The sequence below is a fragment of the Tinamus guttatus genome, unplaced genomic scaffold (assembly GCF_059628265.1).
Source record: "Tinamus guttatus ecotype Peru unplaced genomic scaffold, ASM5962826v1 Tinamus_guttatus_pri_ptg000060l, whole genome shotgun sequence".
Classification (NCBI taxonomy): Eukaryota; Metazoa; Chordata; class Aves; order Tinamiformes; family Tinamidae; genus Tinamus; species Tinamus guttatus.
Window position 1 is genome coordinate 1,072,313 of NW_028288594.1, and position 16,411 is coordinate 1,088,723.

The 16,411-nt window shown below is 38.0% G+C and overlaps 1 protein-coding gene across 1 annotated transcript; it reads left to right on the top strand.

Annotated features, from left to right (window-relative positions):
* Positions 1–937: 937 nt before the first annotated feature.
* On the top strand, positions 938–14,216 carry FASTKD1 (FASTK mitochondrial RNA regulator 1). Its single transcript, XM_010217479.2, has 14 exons — positions 938–1,314; positions 1,888–1,956; positions 2,911–3,036; positions 4,134–4,532; positions 5,337–5,447; positions 6,414–6,545; positions 7,531–8,020; positions 8,868–8,982; positions 9,697–9,825; positions 10,475–10,606; positions 11,723–11,833; positions 12,112–12,244; positions 12,722–12,836; positions 13,813–14,216. The coding sequence occupies exons 1-14, from the start codon at positions 980–982 to the stop codon at positions 13,900–13,902; spliced, it is 2,487 nt and encodes an 828-aa protein (XP_010215781.2). The 5' UTR covers positions 938–979; the 3' UTR covers positions 13,903–14,216.
* The last annotated feature ends 2,195 nt before the right edge of the window (positions 14,217–16,411 follow it).

Genomic DNA, 16,411 nt, shown 5'->3' on the forward strand with positions numbered 1-16,411 from the left:
GGCCCCGCCGCGTGGGCCGCCCGAGCCGCGGAGCGTGGTGAGCAGTGAGCACGAGCGGCTGGAGGCACCTGGCAGGGCGGGAGCGGGAACGGGACCGGGAGCGAGAACGGGAGCGGCGCGCAAGGAAACGCGCCCCGCAGGAAGCGGGTTCGGAGCAGGTGGCGACCAGGAAGTGCCGGGAGCTCCGCGCCGAGAGCGCGCGTGGGCGCGCGACGGGAGCCCTTAATTCATTGGCGAAACGGGGAGGTAATTTGTGATTTATTGTCCAAAGGGGAAGGGTGCTTTTAAGTCCTGGGGGACTCGTCTGTGTGTGTCCCGAAACCCAAGTTGTTGGTGGTTGGAATTACGTGTCATTTATCACGCGGGGTCTGGCACAAGATACCTTGGTAAATCTTTCCTTCCCCAGTACCTCTGCCTTATTTAAGCTAGTCTTCGTTAGCATTTTTGTTTGTTTTAGGCATTCTTAATGGAATTCCAGATTTTACCCAAGTCTTCTTGACAAGACAATAGCGAAAGACTGTTTACTGGTTAAATGCTATTTACAAAAGACTCCTTCAAACAAATGTAGAATTATTTTTCCTTTCAAAATGGGCAATCACATTCCTTGGAGGCCTCGTGTGAGGCCTTTGCATGAGGCCTGAGGTTCTTTATAAAACCTAAGTGCTTTCCTCAGTGCATGACACCAGCGAGTTGCGCAAATGGTCAGAAACATACCCAGTGCCCAAAGACAGACAGACCACAGATGAGGAAGTAGAGCCATTGATTTTTAGCTAGTAATTATGACTGTTTTTAACTGCCTTTATTCAATCTCATTACAGGTACATCAGAACTGAATTCTTCATAATACAGAACCTATACAGGACAAAATTTAAAATAAACTTCTGTTTTTCAAATGCCCAACTTTGTAACAACGTAGTTTACTGTGAAAAGTGAAAGAATCTTTCTGGACACTTTAAAAACATCTGGTAAACATAACAAAATGCTTTGTTTGAGGCAGATTTGTTTATTCACACAAAGATATTGCCAAGTTCGGACTCTGAGCAGTGACTTGCTTCTAAGCCAGATAAATAGCTGCACCCATGAAGATGAACTGTTTGGTCTCATTGGAAAGAACAAGGCCAGGCTTTCTGAAAAGCACGTGGGAAGTGCACTCAATGTGCTGTGGCAATTACAGAAAAAGAAGCCACTTCCACTGAGGACTAGCAACTATATAAGAAATCACTCCCAGTTTTTTATCCTTCGCGTTTTGGCAGAAAACAAAGTAGAGCGTATGGAAAATGATGTTGTGGTGGACATCCTATACAGTATTCTGAGGTAAGTAGTATTATGCTGAATATCAAAAGTCAATTCAACGAAATATTTTTAAAATGTACTGTTTAAACCCTCTTATTCAGTGCAATATCTGATAAATAAGTTTTCTGCTAACTTCTCTATTGTTGAGGCATTTCTTAAATAAGAAAACTTTTAACTGAAAATGTTACAGTGAAAATGCTAAATCCCATGCTAGCTTGCAGTCCTCCTGCAACATTATATTTTTTATCTGAAAAGAAGTCTAAAAGACTTTCTAGTCAAAATTCAGATCATAAGCAGATTGTCTTCCCTGAGCTTCAGTTCTCTGACGGTGGCCCAGACAGCTTGCAAGTCAGCTTGCCTAGCTTCCCATGCCTCAGTTTTCCAGATACAAAATGGTTAATGTTTTGCAGTTGCAGTGGGGATTGGATTATTAATGCACAAATTATTATAATCTGTTTTTAGATACACCAGTCTTGAATGGAGGGAGTGATAGAAATGTATAACTGTATAATAATAAAAGGACATTTATCTCTGTCATGTCTCTGTCATTAGAAGCAAAATTTTTAAACTGTTTTGTCTTTGACTGTTCTGAAGGCTGAATGTTGAAGACCATGATTGTCTAGCAGAAGCACTTGTTACAGAAGCATGGAAAAGATTAGAAAGGCAAGTGCTATGCTGCTATCCTTTTTGAAAGCTGTAAATTGCAAGTGTAGTTGCTTTACTTAAGAGTTTTCAAAGAGTATTTACAAGTGTTTTTAAACATTTTGTATGTATTTTAAGTATCAGTTGTATTTTTGAAGGGTTTTTTGAGTATTTTTTTTAAGGTGAATGCCTTGAATATTGAAGGTGTTTGGGGCACAGATGTTCAAGATAAAGTTTGAATAGTGTTACAATGGAGAACTGATGCTTTAAGATTTTAAAATACAATATCTGTATAGATGTATGTGTTTGAAGTAAGTTGGAAGTTCTATCAACTACAATTTTATTTTAGTACACAGTTTGTGGTGTACTACTCTTAAATGGCAATTAGGACTCCTTGCTCATCTTATTTTTAGTAAAAATAATATGTTAAAACCTCAGCATTTTCCCATAGTGTACTACTATTTTTTTGATGTTGTAATATCAGTTCTTTGATCTCTGATTGACATCAGAATCTAGTGTCAGTTTTGTCACTAGCATCACAGAATTGCCTGTCCTAGTTTAACAGCTGGGACAAATTGACAAGTAAATAAATTCAGTCTAATCTGAACACAAAATTATGTTCAGATAATAAATTGCTCACATTCATTTTAGCTGTTTCACAGTTTATGGCTTGATAATTGCTCTAGATTTTCTTACAATGATCTGGCTAAACCAAACAACATCTGTGGTTTGCAAAGCTCTGTACACCCAGTATACTTTGACAGAAAAGCTGTAGTTGTTTAAGTAATGGCCTTGTACATTACCACATACTTTGGCAAAGTCTGAAGTATTGCCATGTATTGATATTTTGTTTCCATATTTTGTAATTTGAATATAATGTTATCTGATATGTAATTGTATTAAATTTTTGCTTTTAGGTATTCACTAAAATTAGGAAATAAACACAGTATCTTTCTCTATTTGATGTCTTAACAGACTTAGTCTCCCTGCTCTGTCTAAATTTGCACTGTGTTTATACAAGCAGCACATGTATTTTAGTCCCCTACTTGGCAAAATAGCTCATATTGTGGACACGAAACTAGATTCTATACATGATATAAGGTAAGTGGAGAAGCAACATGCCATAATTACTGGGGTGTGCTCACTAAACACTTCACCTTTTCTCAACTGGAGGTTGTTTTTCTTCAATTCAGAGTTTGTGGGAGAGGGATGATTTGCATAAGGATATTGGCTTTCATGGATGAATTCATTCAGGAGAATGCATTTTCCCAATTATTTTGGGATGAACTTCTGTATAACTGTTTTCAGAACTATTTTAAAAATAATGGTCTGCTTAGAATGGGAAAAAGTATCAGGTACTACTTTGTCCTGATTCTAAATTTTACCTGGGCTTTTTTGAGAAGTTAGATGCTACCGACTCACCAGAAAATGTCTTTTTTCCATGACATTAGTAGTTTCTCTGCCCTGATGTGGATTTAGTTTACTACTGTGAATAGCAGTGAACAGTCTCAAAACAATGTTATTTTTATTTATCTTCAAAGCATTTTAAAATTACTTAAAATCAGATCCCAGTGCAAAAAGTCCAAGCTTTTTTTTCTTTTTTTTTTTCTCTCCTTGCTTGTGTTCTCCCTGGGCCATTATAGCAAAGGCTACCGTCTTTTGTTGCTTTAAACAGCACTGTTAGTCCCAGCAGAGGGTTGAAGGAGGAGGATCCTGCTTATGAAATAGTCATTAAATGGGGCTGCATTTCCTTGCAGAACTGGTCATCATTTTTCCCCCATTAATTCCTTATGAAGGCAGATTTTCTTCAAGAATGCTGATGTTTCTTCTCTCAATTCTCTTTCGTGAGAATTGTGAAATTGAATTTTCTTTAGCTTTATTTTTCACTGAACATGAAAGATCTTTTAACAGATTTGAATGAGAGACTTGCCTCAGGCAAACACTTTCATCACATAATACTTTGTAAGTAGTAGCAGAAAAACCCCAATTGCTTTAGAAATTGTCTGAAAGTGGAATTTTGGCTTCAGTAGGACAAGTGTTTTCTGCACGGCTGTATTTTCTACATGGGAACTAAAATTTCTCTTGACACAGAAGTTAGTAACACCTTCACTAATGCACCTACTTCGGCTAATTTATTTAAGAAACTAAAACCTAATACTGAGTGTTCGGTGTGTAAGTGTGATTTTTTTTTTTTTAAGGATCTTGTCAGTTTTGATGATCAGCATATCTGATGTTATCTCACTGAGTTTTCGAGATCGACTGATACAGAAGGCCGAAGAGCTCTTGGGGGCAGAGGATGAAGACCACTTCAACTATGCCAGGAGAATAGTACAGTTTCTTCAAAATGTTAAACTGGCACATCGTCCATTGCTAGAAAAATGCAACAAGATTTTTCTTAAAAGTGCCTGCCATCTTGATATACACAATATTTGTCTTATTTTTGGACTATATGAGCAGCTTGGTTTTGACAATGCTGAATTTCGCTTGATTACTAAACAGTTGCTGTCCAAATCTATAGATGATTACAATGATCCTGAAACTTTTACAAAATTATTTTTTGTTCTTGGGCCTATGGCAGGACCCAAGGTAAGAGAAAGGTAAATGTAGTCATGTTTTTATTTATTTATGGTTCAGCTCATTCGTGCACTGAACCCTTCGAGATTTGGTTAGCAGCTAGAGCATGGTACTGAGTGGCAGCTCTGACTCTGCTTGTTTTTCTTTGCACCAGCCAGAAAATCCTTTTCTGGGCTAGTGTTACTTATGGGCCTTTCTGATCTATTGTAGGATGTGGTCTGCAGTTTTAGTCGCAACTTACTGTAGTAGTTATGAAGAAAAATAGAAAATATGACTAACCATAAGTATTGCATTAGCTCCACTTTAGTGCTCTTCAGTTATGCAAGTTATGGCTTTGCCTTATGGTTTTGCCTTGCCTAGTTCCAAAAGTGTTTTTTTGTTGTTTTTGTTTTTGTAAATATAAGGCAGAATAAATTATCAGCCTTACTTTTTTTTTTCCCAGAATCAGTTCAGTTTGTGTTTGATTGCTATGTATAGCCTGTTAATTGGTGGATTGTTTGATGTCTTGGAGTACCTTCATTTTTTTTGTTTATTTGCACAAGTGTTTGGGTCCCTCATTTCTATCATCAGAGCAACACAAACTGTTCTTAGGCATTTTCGTCTTAACCTGTGCAACAAGGTCAAAACAGTTGGTCAGAAAAAGCGCACACGGAACAGATGTCTCTGTTTTGGGGGGAACCTGTTTTCCCAAATTTCATGAAGTATTTGCGTTGGTACTTTTCCTCCTTTTCTAGACAAAGAAAATTGCTACAATGTTTGCATTGTCAACAGATGCAGATCATCAACGGCTTTTCTTTGTAAAATGTGTATTTTATTTTCCTCTTTAGGTTGCTGGCTACTGCAGTGAGCATGGCAGAAGAACTTAGCAGTTATCAAGTATTAGTAATACTAAAGACAATGCAGAAGATGAAATGTAAAAATTCTCATCTACTCCAAAAGTAATTTTTGATACTAGTAGAAAATTGCTTTCTCTAGGTAAACTACTTCCATTTAGTATGGAAGACCATAATATCCAATAAACTGACTGTGAGGGGTAGGCAGTTCTGTCTCTCATAGACATACACTCTGTATATAACTAGTTACAGACTTTAGAATATCCCATCCAACCAGAAGTGTTTGTAGCAATTCAGAAATTGTCACAGAAAGGCAATTCTGTCTCACCAGGATAGTATAATATAGTTCTTAAGTTTATTTACCAATGCCTGGTCCTATTTGAGTGAATGCAGCGCTGGTTTTACTGAATTTGTTAGTGTTAACTAAAGAGACAAATGAGAAGGTAGTAAGTCGCCCTATCCCATCTAGCAAATCCTGTTACTATCGCTAATTGTTTCTTCATGAGTATCACACCCTATTTTAAAATAATAGGTATTGCTTCTTTAAGTAAGAATTTGTGCCAAATTTCCTGCAGTTTTTAATTGAGCATGGTTTATAGAGAGGTAATAGCTTATATACTGAAGGGAAAAGCAGTTCAGGTTTTGGATCTGAAAGACTGCCATCAGATTTGACACAGATGCAGCTGAGTTTGATGCAGTTTGTGGGCAACAACTCCGTGTTGTAGCTGCATGAACCAAACAGATCCTTGGGAAAAAAAGCAGGAGTGTGGTGTTGTTGGGAAGACAGGTGAATTCATGCTTTTTCTTCTTGAACCTTGCTAGCTGAAGAAAGTCAAAGAAAAAAATGCTGCCTCTTCCTGTACATCTAGCCCTTTCTTCCAGTTTTAGCCCGACTTAGCTGTAGCAACAGAATGACATCAAAATGGCTGGGATGGAGTGGGGCCCAGGTGTATTCAGCCCCCCACTTGGGTACCAGGCACTGTGGGACAGCTCTTCTTCATGTGAGGGATTGCACTTAGTAATGTCTTCCACATTAGTGTAGTAATACTGTCTTTTCGTGTTTCTATTCAGAGTGGCTTCTATTCTGCACAAACATTTGGATAACTATCATACAATACAATTGGTAAAGCTAACGCAGTACTTGGTATTGCTGGGTTGCCACGATCTGGAGCTGTTTGGCAAACTAAAAAAGTTGTTGTTTGGGTAAGTGTGTCTATTTGGTAAAGTAATTGCCTGGTTAGTTTAAGTATTAATTGATTGTTTGCTTGATATTTTAAATAACGAGATGTTAAATTGTATTGTTTTGTTTCTGTAAAATACAAAGAAGTAGCAAATTGTTAAACCAGTTTGATTCTATTAAACATAAAGCAGAGGATAGGACAAGGTTATGGTCTTGTCTGTAACCTGGAAGTATCAGCTAATAAATATGATAACTTTTCGAATAGATTCATTTTTTATTGCAATATAATGACATTCAACAGGTAATTTTGATCATTATTTTATAGGGAGGATACATGTTAATGACTTTGATTTTTGAAGGAACAGGTAGCAAATATGCAATAGGATGCATAGTCAGAACAATTGAAAGTACAAAGCAGAAATATTCTACTTTTGACTGAAAAACTTTCTAGATAGGCCTCAGGGTTGAACAGCTGCCACTCTGAGAAGAAGCCACCTCAGGAGTCATAGAATGGAGATCTGCCATGACTCCTGCTGCTGCACCACTTGTAGGAGAGCAGTCCTCTGCTGAACATCTTGTTTTGTTCATGTGCCTTTGTATTTCTCAGGCAGCATCCAGGTCTCTTGCAGAGAAAAAGTTCATTTGCCAGTCACTGAAATTACATGGAAACCAGATTCAGAATCTGCCCTTGTTAGACTTGTGTGTTTCATCAATAGCACTTGAAGCATCACCAGCTGGCTTAAGATGCTGCCTATGCTCTGGCATAGCATAATTTTGAATTAATTAGAAGGAAAAAAATAATTTCAGAATTCAAAAAAGCTGGTAGTAGAAGTTCACACAGATGCCAACTATGTCGTTCACTTCTTACATCTTGTCTGGGACGATGTGCACCTCTGACTTCTCGAATACAATTTTTGTGTGCATCATTTATTTTATTTTATTTTTTTTAAAAAAGCTTCCACTTTTGCCAAAACTGATATTCTGTTTTTATTTCTGTCTCTCTTCCAGTTTTTTAGTATCTAGTGTCATACCTGCTGATATTGCTGCAATAATTCGTGTTGTGGCCATGCTTCCTTCCACTCAGGTGGAGGAAGTCCTTTTAACGAGAGCAGCTGCGGTCCTGCCCCAGTGCAGGCTCCCCGATTTGAACAGCATCGCTGCAGCCCTTGTCCGATGGAATCACTACGGGCAGCCGCCGGGGCAGAGCCTTTCGGAGCTGTGTGCTGGGCTTCTGCAGGAACTCAACCACTGGGGCTCTCGGCGGCTCCGGGGCACCAACAGCTTGGACCTGTTGCTAGAGGAACTCACGTATGTGAACAGAGGAGGATGGTTTGAAGAAGTCCTCTGTGAAGAAACTATGTCCGCCTGTCAGCGCTTGCTCGACCAAGTAACACGGGCAAATGTGCTACAGTTTTCTTTTTTTCTTATAAAAGCAAACCACCGCTGTGTTCCATTACTTGACAGAATAGCTTCTGTGACTCTCCAAAATATAGACAAGGTATTGTAGTTTTTCCTTATTCTTCAAGTTATTCAAAAAAAAAAAAAACAGGTTAGTGATGAATGAAATAGCATTCAAACTCCAGATATATTGACTTTAATATTTTTAACTGGAGGGTTTTATTTTCTTGAACTCACCATTTTAAGTGACAGTGAGGATTTTGCTGAAAAGTACAGAACAGTTAAGAAATTTTTTGAGAAATTTCTTCAGTGCAGCTGATTTGGAGTTCGTCTGTTTATATATGTTCAAACTGTTTTTCTTCTATATATATTATTTTGCACTTCTCTTTATTCCTTTTTTATTATTCTGTCACTCAGTGTTAGAAGGTCAAATCATAATCCTTGGCATTCAGTTTTATGTTTGGTCATATATATGTGTATATGTATATTTTAACTATAAAATTGCATCACATGCTGTATATTTTCATAGCAGCCATTTTTGTGGGGATCTCCCCAATAATTTGTGTCCAAGGTAGAAATTACTGTATTTTCTTTATATCTTTTTCCTCTCTTTTAGTCTGGTATTTATATAGCAGACCTGCTATATTATCCTATAACAATTTAGTTTCCTTGAGAGTGTATAATGGGCAAACTTGTTGAGAGTTTGTTGAAATCTAAGCATACAATAGCATTTAAATCTTCTATATCAGATTTTAATTGTTAACAATGTCTGCAGTGTAATGATTTGTGGGAGAATATTTTATGTATATTTTGGTCCAGAGGAATCTAAGAAATGAGAGAAAAAAATCAAAAATATTCATCTAGTGTGAAGTTTATAAACCCTTTCTATTTTAATGGAATATTAAAATATTTTGTAGTGGCTTAATTTAGAACATTTCTTATTACAGATCCATCCATTTGAAATATATTTTATCCTCTGCCTTTTCTCTATTCTGAACTATGACTCTCCTGCCAATGAAGAGTTCTTTGAGAATTGCATCCAACATCTTATGCTTAACTTGAGTAAGTGCCTTAGCTAATGATATGATGATATCAAATAAATGAGTATCACTGAAGATATGATTGGTAGTGACAAAAATGGGAGTAGAATGGTATTTTGTTAAGCAAAGTAAAAAAGTGCGTTTGTATGTTACATTGCTGGTCTGAAGATTCAGTGTATGTTTCTGTTGAGTTTTCAAACTTCAGTTTTAGAAATGGAATACTGTTGATAAGGGACTACTAGCAAGGTATCCTGACCTCTTAGTTGAATTCTCTTTAATTGGCTACACTGCCATTGGAAATAATTGTTGCAGTGTTACCTAGGGAATCATCATTTGGAAAGAGTACACATTTTATGATTGATCATAAAAAAAAAATGCAGAGGTAAAATGAACAGAGACTCAACATTGGTTTGACTGATGATACAGCCTTGGAAAACTGCATGAAAATTTACTGGCTCCTAAAATTTTGTAGGGTTGTCCTTTTTTTAGGGCTAACTCATTCCCTCTTGCAAGAACTGGGAAGGGTTACTTTACACTTTGCTGCAGCTGTGCAAAGGTATGTCTAGTAGAATTCCTCCATCCTGCTTCTAATTTTACATTATAAACCAAAGTTCTTTATGTCCATTTAGTGCATAAAGAGAGAAACTTGGATGAGTTGCAGGGCGAGGGGAGAACATGTCAAGTCCTTTCATGTTGACATGATTTGTTAATAGATAATCGTGTTTGTTTTCTACAGGTTGTTTTGAAAGCCACTACTTGGTGCTGCTTGGCCACATTTTGGCAGTGGCTGGCTACTTCCCTCCAGTTCTGATAAAGATGATATTTAATGTCTCTTTCCTAAGTAAATTGGATGCTGAGCTTGAAGGTCAGTGTCTAGCTCTCTGATGATTTCAATTATGTAGTATGTAGCATAAAAATGGAGATAGGACCTATATGTGATTGAGAAGTGGAATAGTAGAATTATGCTATTGTAGTAATTGACTCCTGGAAAGATTCTTCTGTAGAAATCCAGTCATTTTTTGAGTGCTAAGAGGGAAGCAATGGGCGAAAACTTGTGCTTTGTTTTAAAAATACTGACATATGCTACAGATGATGTTTCCAGATGAGAGAAGTCCATTCAAAATTAATTCTATTTTGTATTCTCAGTATTTATAAACTGAGTCCCACCAGTCTCCTTGCTCTTTAAATACAAGTGTTTGCTTCAAATTTTGGTTCCCTTCTTCTCGATGTGTGTGTTGTTTGCAATCAATGTACTGTTGCCAGATGAATGATAGAAGTTGGTTTAAATTGCTCATTTTGCCTATCTTTCTGTTCTTAACATTGAGTAAAACTGGCTTTTTTTTTTCTCTTTCCCTTGGGGTTTTTGAGATTCTTTTCAAGATTCCTCACATGAAGTTAATAAAGGCTATGCTATAGAGGTGGCTATATGTCTAGTAAAGAATTCGGAGGTAACAATTTTGCCTGGTGTATGGATTTGCCACATTTCAGCTCACAGCTTCTTTTGTTTAACTCAGTCCTGCCTGATACCTCAAAGCAGAAGGTCCGCGCGTGCCTCATGAAGCTGAACAGAGCAGTCTGCCTGGAATGCCCTGAGTTTCACATCCCATGGTTTCACGAGCACTATTGCCAGCATGTCTTGTTTAAAGGTAAATAATTAGGCGAGGAAAAGCACCTCCCTTTACCAGCAGTAGTCTAGATACAGCATCTGCTAGGCACTTCATTTGTGCTAACAATGAAATGCCAACACTAGCACACACAGCACCTCAGACATACCCTACCATCCATGGAGAATGTGTTCCTGGAAAATGCCCCTGCCTAGTAATGTGGTAGTAAAGCTTTTTTTGTGAGAATTAATGTGTGTGGGGGAAATTTCTACAGAAAAAATACTCACAATTTAAATACATGGGGACAGCGTGTATGGCATGGTGAATGGAGAGGCAAGAACAGGATCATTAGGATTGTCAGTTGGTTAAGGTGCTGTGTTTTCAGAATAGATCCCTGATGCCTGCTTCATTTAAAAGACTGAACATTTCACTTAAATCTTTCAGCGTGAGCACTCTTGTTGCATTCTTTTCGACTTGTCGTCTGCCTCAGAAGAATCAAGACTGAGGGACAGAGAAATAGGCTAGTGGTCTAATGTTCAGTGTCATGAGTGAAGTAGCTGAGATTTTTCAGGCAGTGATTTGTTCAGAAAATCCAGCGGCTGCAAGCCCAGAATCTCCTCTGTTTATTTTTCTGGAACTACTCTGATATCCATCAAACTCAGCCACTTTATCTCTGAGACTGAAGATAGCTTGCAGAGCAGTGTATGAAGCAGTCTGTAATAGATAAGCAGCAGATAGTGCAATATAAATGTAATAAATGTTCAATTACTAAATACACATTTTTAACAATCTAAGCGTGATTAAAAGCAAACAAAATCCAACAGGTGAAACCTGAAAATAGTGTTGCTTCTGGCATGTGAATGGAGAAATGTCTAGGGATGGAAGTTGTGATTTACATGAGTGTAGCTGGGCAAAATTTGCTCTACTTGTGTCTTTTCCTGTCACCATAAATAACTGGTAGTTTGTGCGTAGTGGACATCTGCCACTTTCCATCTCAAAGTTGTTCATGTGGTCTCTACATTTGTGGTCAAATAACACCAGGTATATGTGGAAAAACTTTAATCTAGTAGGCTGTCTGTCAAAAATGTCACTAATTACTACTTCAGAACTTCAGCTATAGAAGTGTTGATGCATGAACTGTTTATTTTATCTTTGTAGGTAGTAGAAGAATAAATTCACTGAGGCATGTTCACCGGATGCTGGCAGAGATCTTAGGAGGAAGCAATTACCTAAAAATATCTGTTCTCACACCATACTGCTATGAAATAGGTGAGCAGGTAACCCTGTAAAGATCGATAGAGACTTGTCCTACCATTACCACTAAGGTTAGAATGCACTTGAGGATGCAGCTACTAAGGTCACAAGGTATCACAAATAATAAATTTTGACAATTTGTGTAAAATACAGTCTAAACAATGATTTTTTAAAAAAGTTGGGTATCTCTATCATTATCTTTTTATTTTTTTTAAATAAAGCACTATACAGATCACATTCATTTTCTGTTTTTAACAGCATACTTGATTTTTGTTGTGTTTTTTTTTTCGCAGATTTTGAATGCATTCTGGATAAAAATAAAAGGCCTCTTTCGTATATGTCTCAGAATATACTTTTGGGTGATATGGAGGGAATACATTCAAAACGTGGCATCAAGGACACTGCTCTCCCACCAGGCGCTCAGAGGTTAACATGTTAACTACATTTTGAGTTTAGACCACGTTGTTGATGCTTATGTCCTAAGTCATTGTTGCAGCCTGTATTTATTTTTCTGTTTTTTTTTTTTTTTTTTTCCAAACTCTTTATGAGGTTTAGCCTCCTCAGTTAGGAGGAGACTTCTTGACATCTCATTTCATGAGGTGGAAATACCGTTTTGCCTCCTACCTTTTCAAATGATGCCTGGAAAATGCTAGTTAAGTTGGTTTTGCTGTTTGAACCAAATGCAGATACACGAAGGACGTGCTTTTCTGAACCGGCATCTGTAGATAATTGTGAGGGGAAAATTGCTTGTCTAGTTTCAGTGCGTTGTTTAATATTTCTTTTCCTGGGAGTTGTGATGTGTATCTAATGATAACTTCACTGCAACTATCAATACTGAGATAGAAATACCATTTTTTCATATTTAGGGAAAACCTAAACTAAACACATTTTTCTTTTTTGCAGAATTGCCTTGGAATTTCTTGATCCAAAAGCCTTTAGCAAGGATTCACATCACGTGAAAGGAGAATCTGCAGTAAAAAAACGACACCTGGAAATGTTGGGGTATCGAGTAGTTCAGGTGAGGAGTCACCAAGGTATGGTAAAAACTGATGCAATTTCCTTGACACAGATTCTTAAAGATAATTTTCTTACAGTAGTTAAAAGTTCCTGCTGGGCAAGAGCAAATTTGGATTGGCAGAGCGGATTTTCAAGCTGTTCTCAAAGTGATGCAAGCGCTACAGAGCTTGTACCTTCACTAAAAGCATCTGCAACAAACTAAAGTCAAAATATCTTAGAATTACCTTATTGCAGCATATTCAAAATCTCCACATAGCCTGAGTAAAGGGGAAAGGGTGAAGGAGGAATTTCAGTTCACATCACCAAAAGGTTTTGATACTAGAAAAAAGTGGTACATACACTGAACTAGCCACTGAAGTGGTACATTGAACTATTTATGCAAGGTGGATATGGATGCTAAAGCAGTAGTACTGTGACAGGGAAGACAGCAGCCAGAACCCTCCAGTGTAGACACAGCTGAGCAATGGAGGCTGTTAAATGCAATATACGTAGTTAGTGCGTCTCCTACTCTAGTTTTAACAGAATTCTTTGTTAAGCCTAAGGGTTTTTGGTTGGTCGTTTTTTTTTTTTCCATAACATCCTCTCTCATGTTCTCTGACACTAAATGTTATGCTTCTGATAGACTGTTTCCATTTCAATATCCCAATTAACAAGATAAGCTCTACTGATCTGGAAGTTTTCTCTGGATTTGGATTTCAAAGTACCTCAGCTGGGAGAGGGTTGGGGTTTGTCACAGCTTGTGCTGCATGGGTATCTGCTTTGCTTCTGTGCAACTATTACAGCTTTTTGGGCAGAGGAAGATGGAGAATTGAATCTTTCAAGTATAACAGTAAGTCTAGATTTTAGAAGGAACACAGATGATAAAATATTTTAAAAGTGGACAATAATAGGTATCAAAGAGCCTTTCTCAGCTGTAAGCTGTTTTGTGCCTTATGTCAGACAATAGTAACATTAAGATTATATGACTTTGTCTGCAGATTCCTCACTTTGAATGGAATTCTATGGTACTGTCAACAAAAGAAGCACAGCTGGAATATCTGAAAAAGCATCTCTATGAAACACAGTGATGCTGAAGACATGTAATCAGTTTATCTTCTTGCAACCCTAAAATAGGTAATTTCCAAAATCTCTTTAGGAGTCAGCTGGACCAAGGCTTGCACAGGGCATCAGGTATCAAGAGATGTAATCCTAAATTTGCTAGAAATTGTAAAAGGCAAGTCATAGTGATTCATAAAAATGCAATAAGGATGCTTAAAATCTCTGGCAGCATTACTTTAAGTACATGGGTCTGTGACAATGCTGCCATAAAATGACATTATTATCTGCTGAATTGGGGTAAAAGCATGAACACTTGGTCAAATATACACATATCCAAGCAAAATGTTGGAAATACTAAAATGTGCAGAAGAAGGCAGCAGATACACTGGAAATTACGTGTCCTTCAGAATGTGACAAAACACGCAACAGCAACAAAACATCTTATCTTTGTATCTTCATACTGTGAAACCAAGAAATTCGAAATGTAAGTTTACCAAGAACATGATGGTTTCTGCAGCTGTTTTGGTGCCATCTTCCACAAGAGAGACTGGGAATTATTGTGGTGTTTGGTGCTGAGGAGCCCCCAGCTGCTTGCCTTGCCTGCCTGGGCATGTGGTGTGTGCAAAAGCACTAACAGCTGGAGCTTTATGAAACAGCTCTGCATACCCAGAAGGTGAATTAGTCCCAGAGGTTTGGCAGCTACACTGACTCTTAAAACACCCTGTGTTCCAGTTAAATGTGACTTGAAAAGCATAACTAGGGAAGGGTTTATGTAAATGAAGGATTTATGCAAGACAAGGAAGAAACATCCTCGTGTCAGACAATGTGCTTACTTAGGGACTGATACTTGGTGAAAGTTGCTAGTGCAGCAGTATGCATTGGACTACCTTGTGGCTAATAAAAATAAAAGAAATGATATGTCTGTCCTATGACTAAGACAGTGTACTAAAGACCAAAATTAGGCTGAAAATTAAAAGCAGGAATCAAGATAAATCTTCAGAGACGGCCTTGGTTACTCGTGGTTTTATTTCTCCTGTCTCAAAACCATCTCTTGGTGTCTGGGCTGCTTGTGATAATGCTGAGCCAGGGCTTGTATCAGGGTGCTTAGGAGACAGGGATGTGAAAGGAAGAAGTGGAATAGCCAGGAGAATGTTTATTGTAGAGTCTGCTGTTGTACAGTGGCCCTTTTTCAGAAGCTGTCAGGTTGTGACTACAGTTTCTGTTACCTCATGATGACTGTCAGCTGTGCCCATCTCTTTCACACACACAATGCCTATATGTTCTTTTGCCATCTGTGTATAAGCAGTAGCTGTTCCCTGAAATGCCACATGCCTTGAAGCTTCTCAGAGGAAAGTGACTACATCTCTGAATCGACCACCATGCAGGTGCTCGTCACTTGTTTTGATTGTTTTTCACTAGCCCATAATAGAAAATATTTTTATTAATGAAATATGAATCAATTCACTGAGGAAGCCAGAAGGAAAAAAAAAAAAAAGACATGACTAACAGTAGCTGCAGGGCATTTTCCTGTTAAGGCAGTCTTCACGTTTCTTGGGTTCCTGTGAAAAAGCTACAGAAGACAGTTATTTTCTTATGGTGATGGTGCTTTTGGTCAAATTACCATGTGCTCCAAGAGGGTTGTTTGTGTAGAAGAGGAAGAATGGAAGAGTGCTTTGAGGAGCTGGTTTTGAAGGCACAGCACATAGAAGGCTCCTTATATCCCGGGGAGAACAGAGAAGACAATCATGCATATAAATGAGGGTCGCAGAACTTGGGCTGAAAGTCAGACTTGTCTCTGCACCATCCTGCTTGTGTAGAGACGGGCTTGAAGTAGCAACTGTTGAGCGCAAGGAAGGAAGCAGTGGTTGTAGCTGAAGTAAGCAGTGGTGGATGGCTGTATGATTGAACTGCTTTTGAGGTGTCACTCTGTGCCAAGCCAGATATGTTTAAGTTATGTATGGGTAAAGTTATGAGTATTCACCACTGGAAGGATTAAAATTTGCTACGAGTGGATTCAGAAAGTATATCTATCTTGAAAAAGCAAAATGTAAAATAAGAGTGTTTCAATAAAATGTGCTGCTTTTGTTACTTTGCAGTCATTTTCTTGCTCATTGAAATCAGCGAGTACTAGTGCAGATGGTTAGCCAGCTCTATGAGGAGTTTACCTGGAGACAAGGAAAGGATGCTAAGAGCGGATGAGAAGGTGGTGGTGTCTCTATTAAGGGAGAAAAGAGTAAAGAAGGCCAAGAGAGTAAGTACTCCCATCCACTAAGAACCAAACTGTACTGGCTGTGCCTTGGGCTTGGCCTTACCTCTTTCTGCAAAGGCAAAGCACATGGTCATTCAAGAGCTAGAGTTGCTGTTCAGCCAGCACTGGTTTCTTTTCCAGGTTTCCTTATGTGTCAATTGTAATTATATTGCACTAGACTTACGATGACCACTTTATTTACAGGAGAAATGCTTTAAAGAGGTATTTATAGAGATGGCAGGTGTGCTGTACTTCAAAAAAATTGAATGCGCTTTTACATTTTTGGGCAA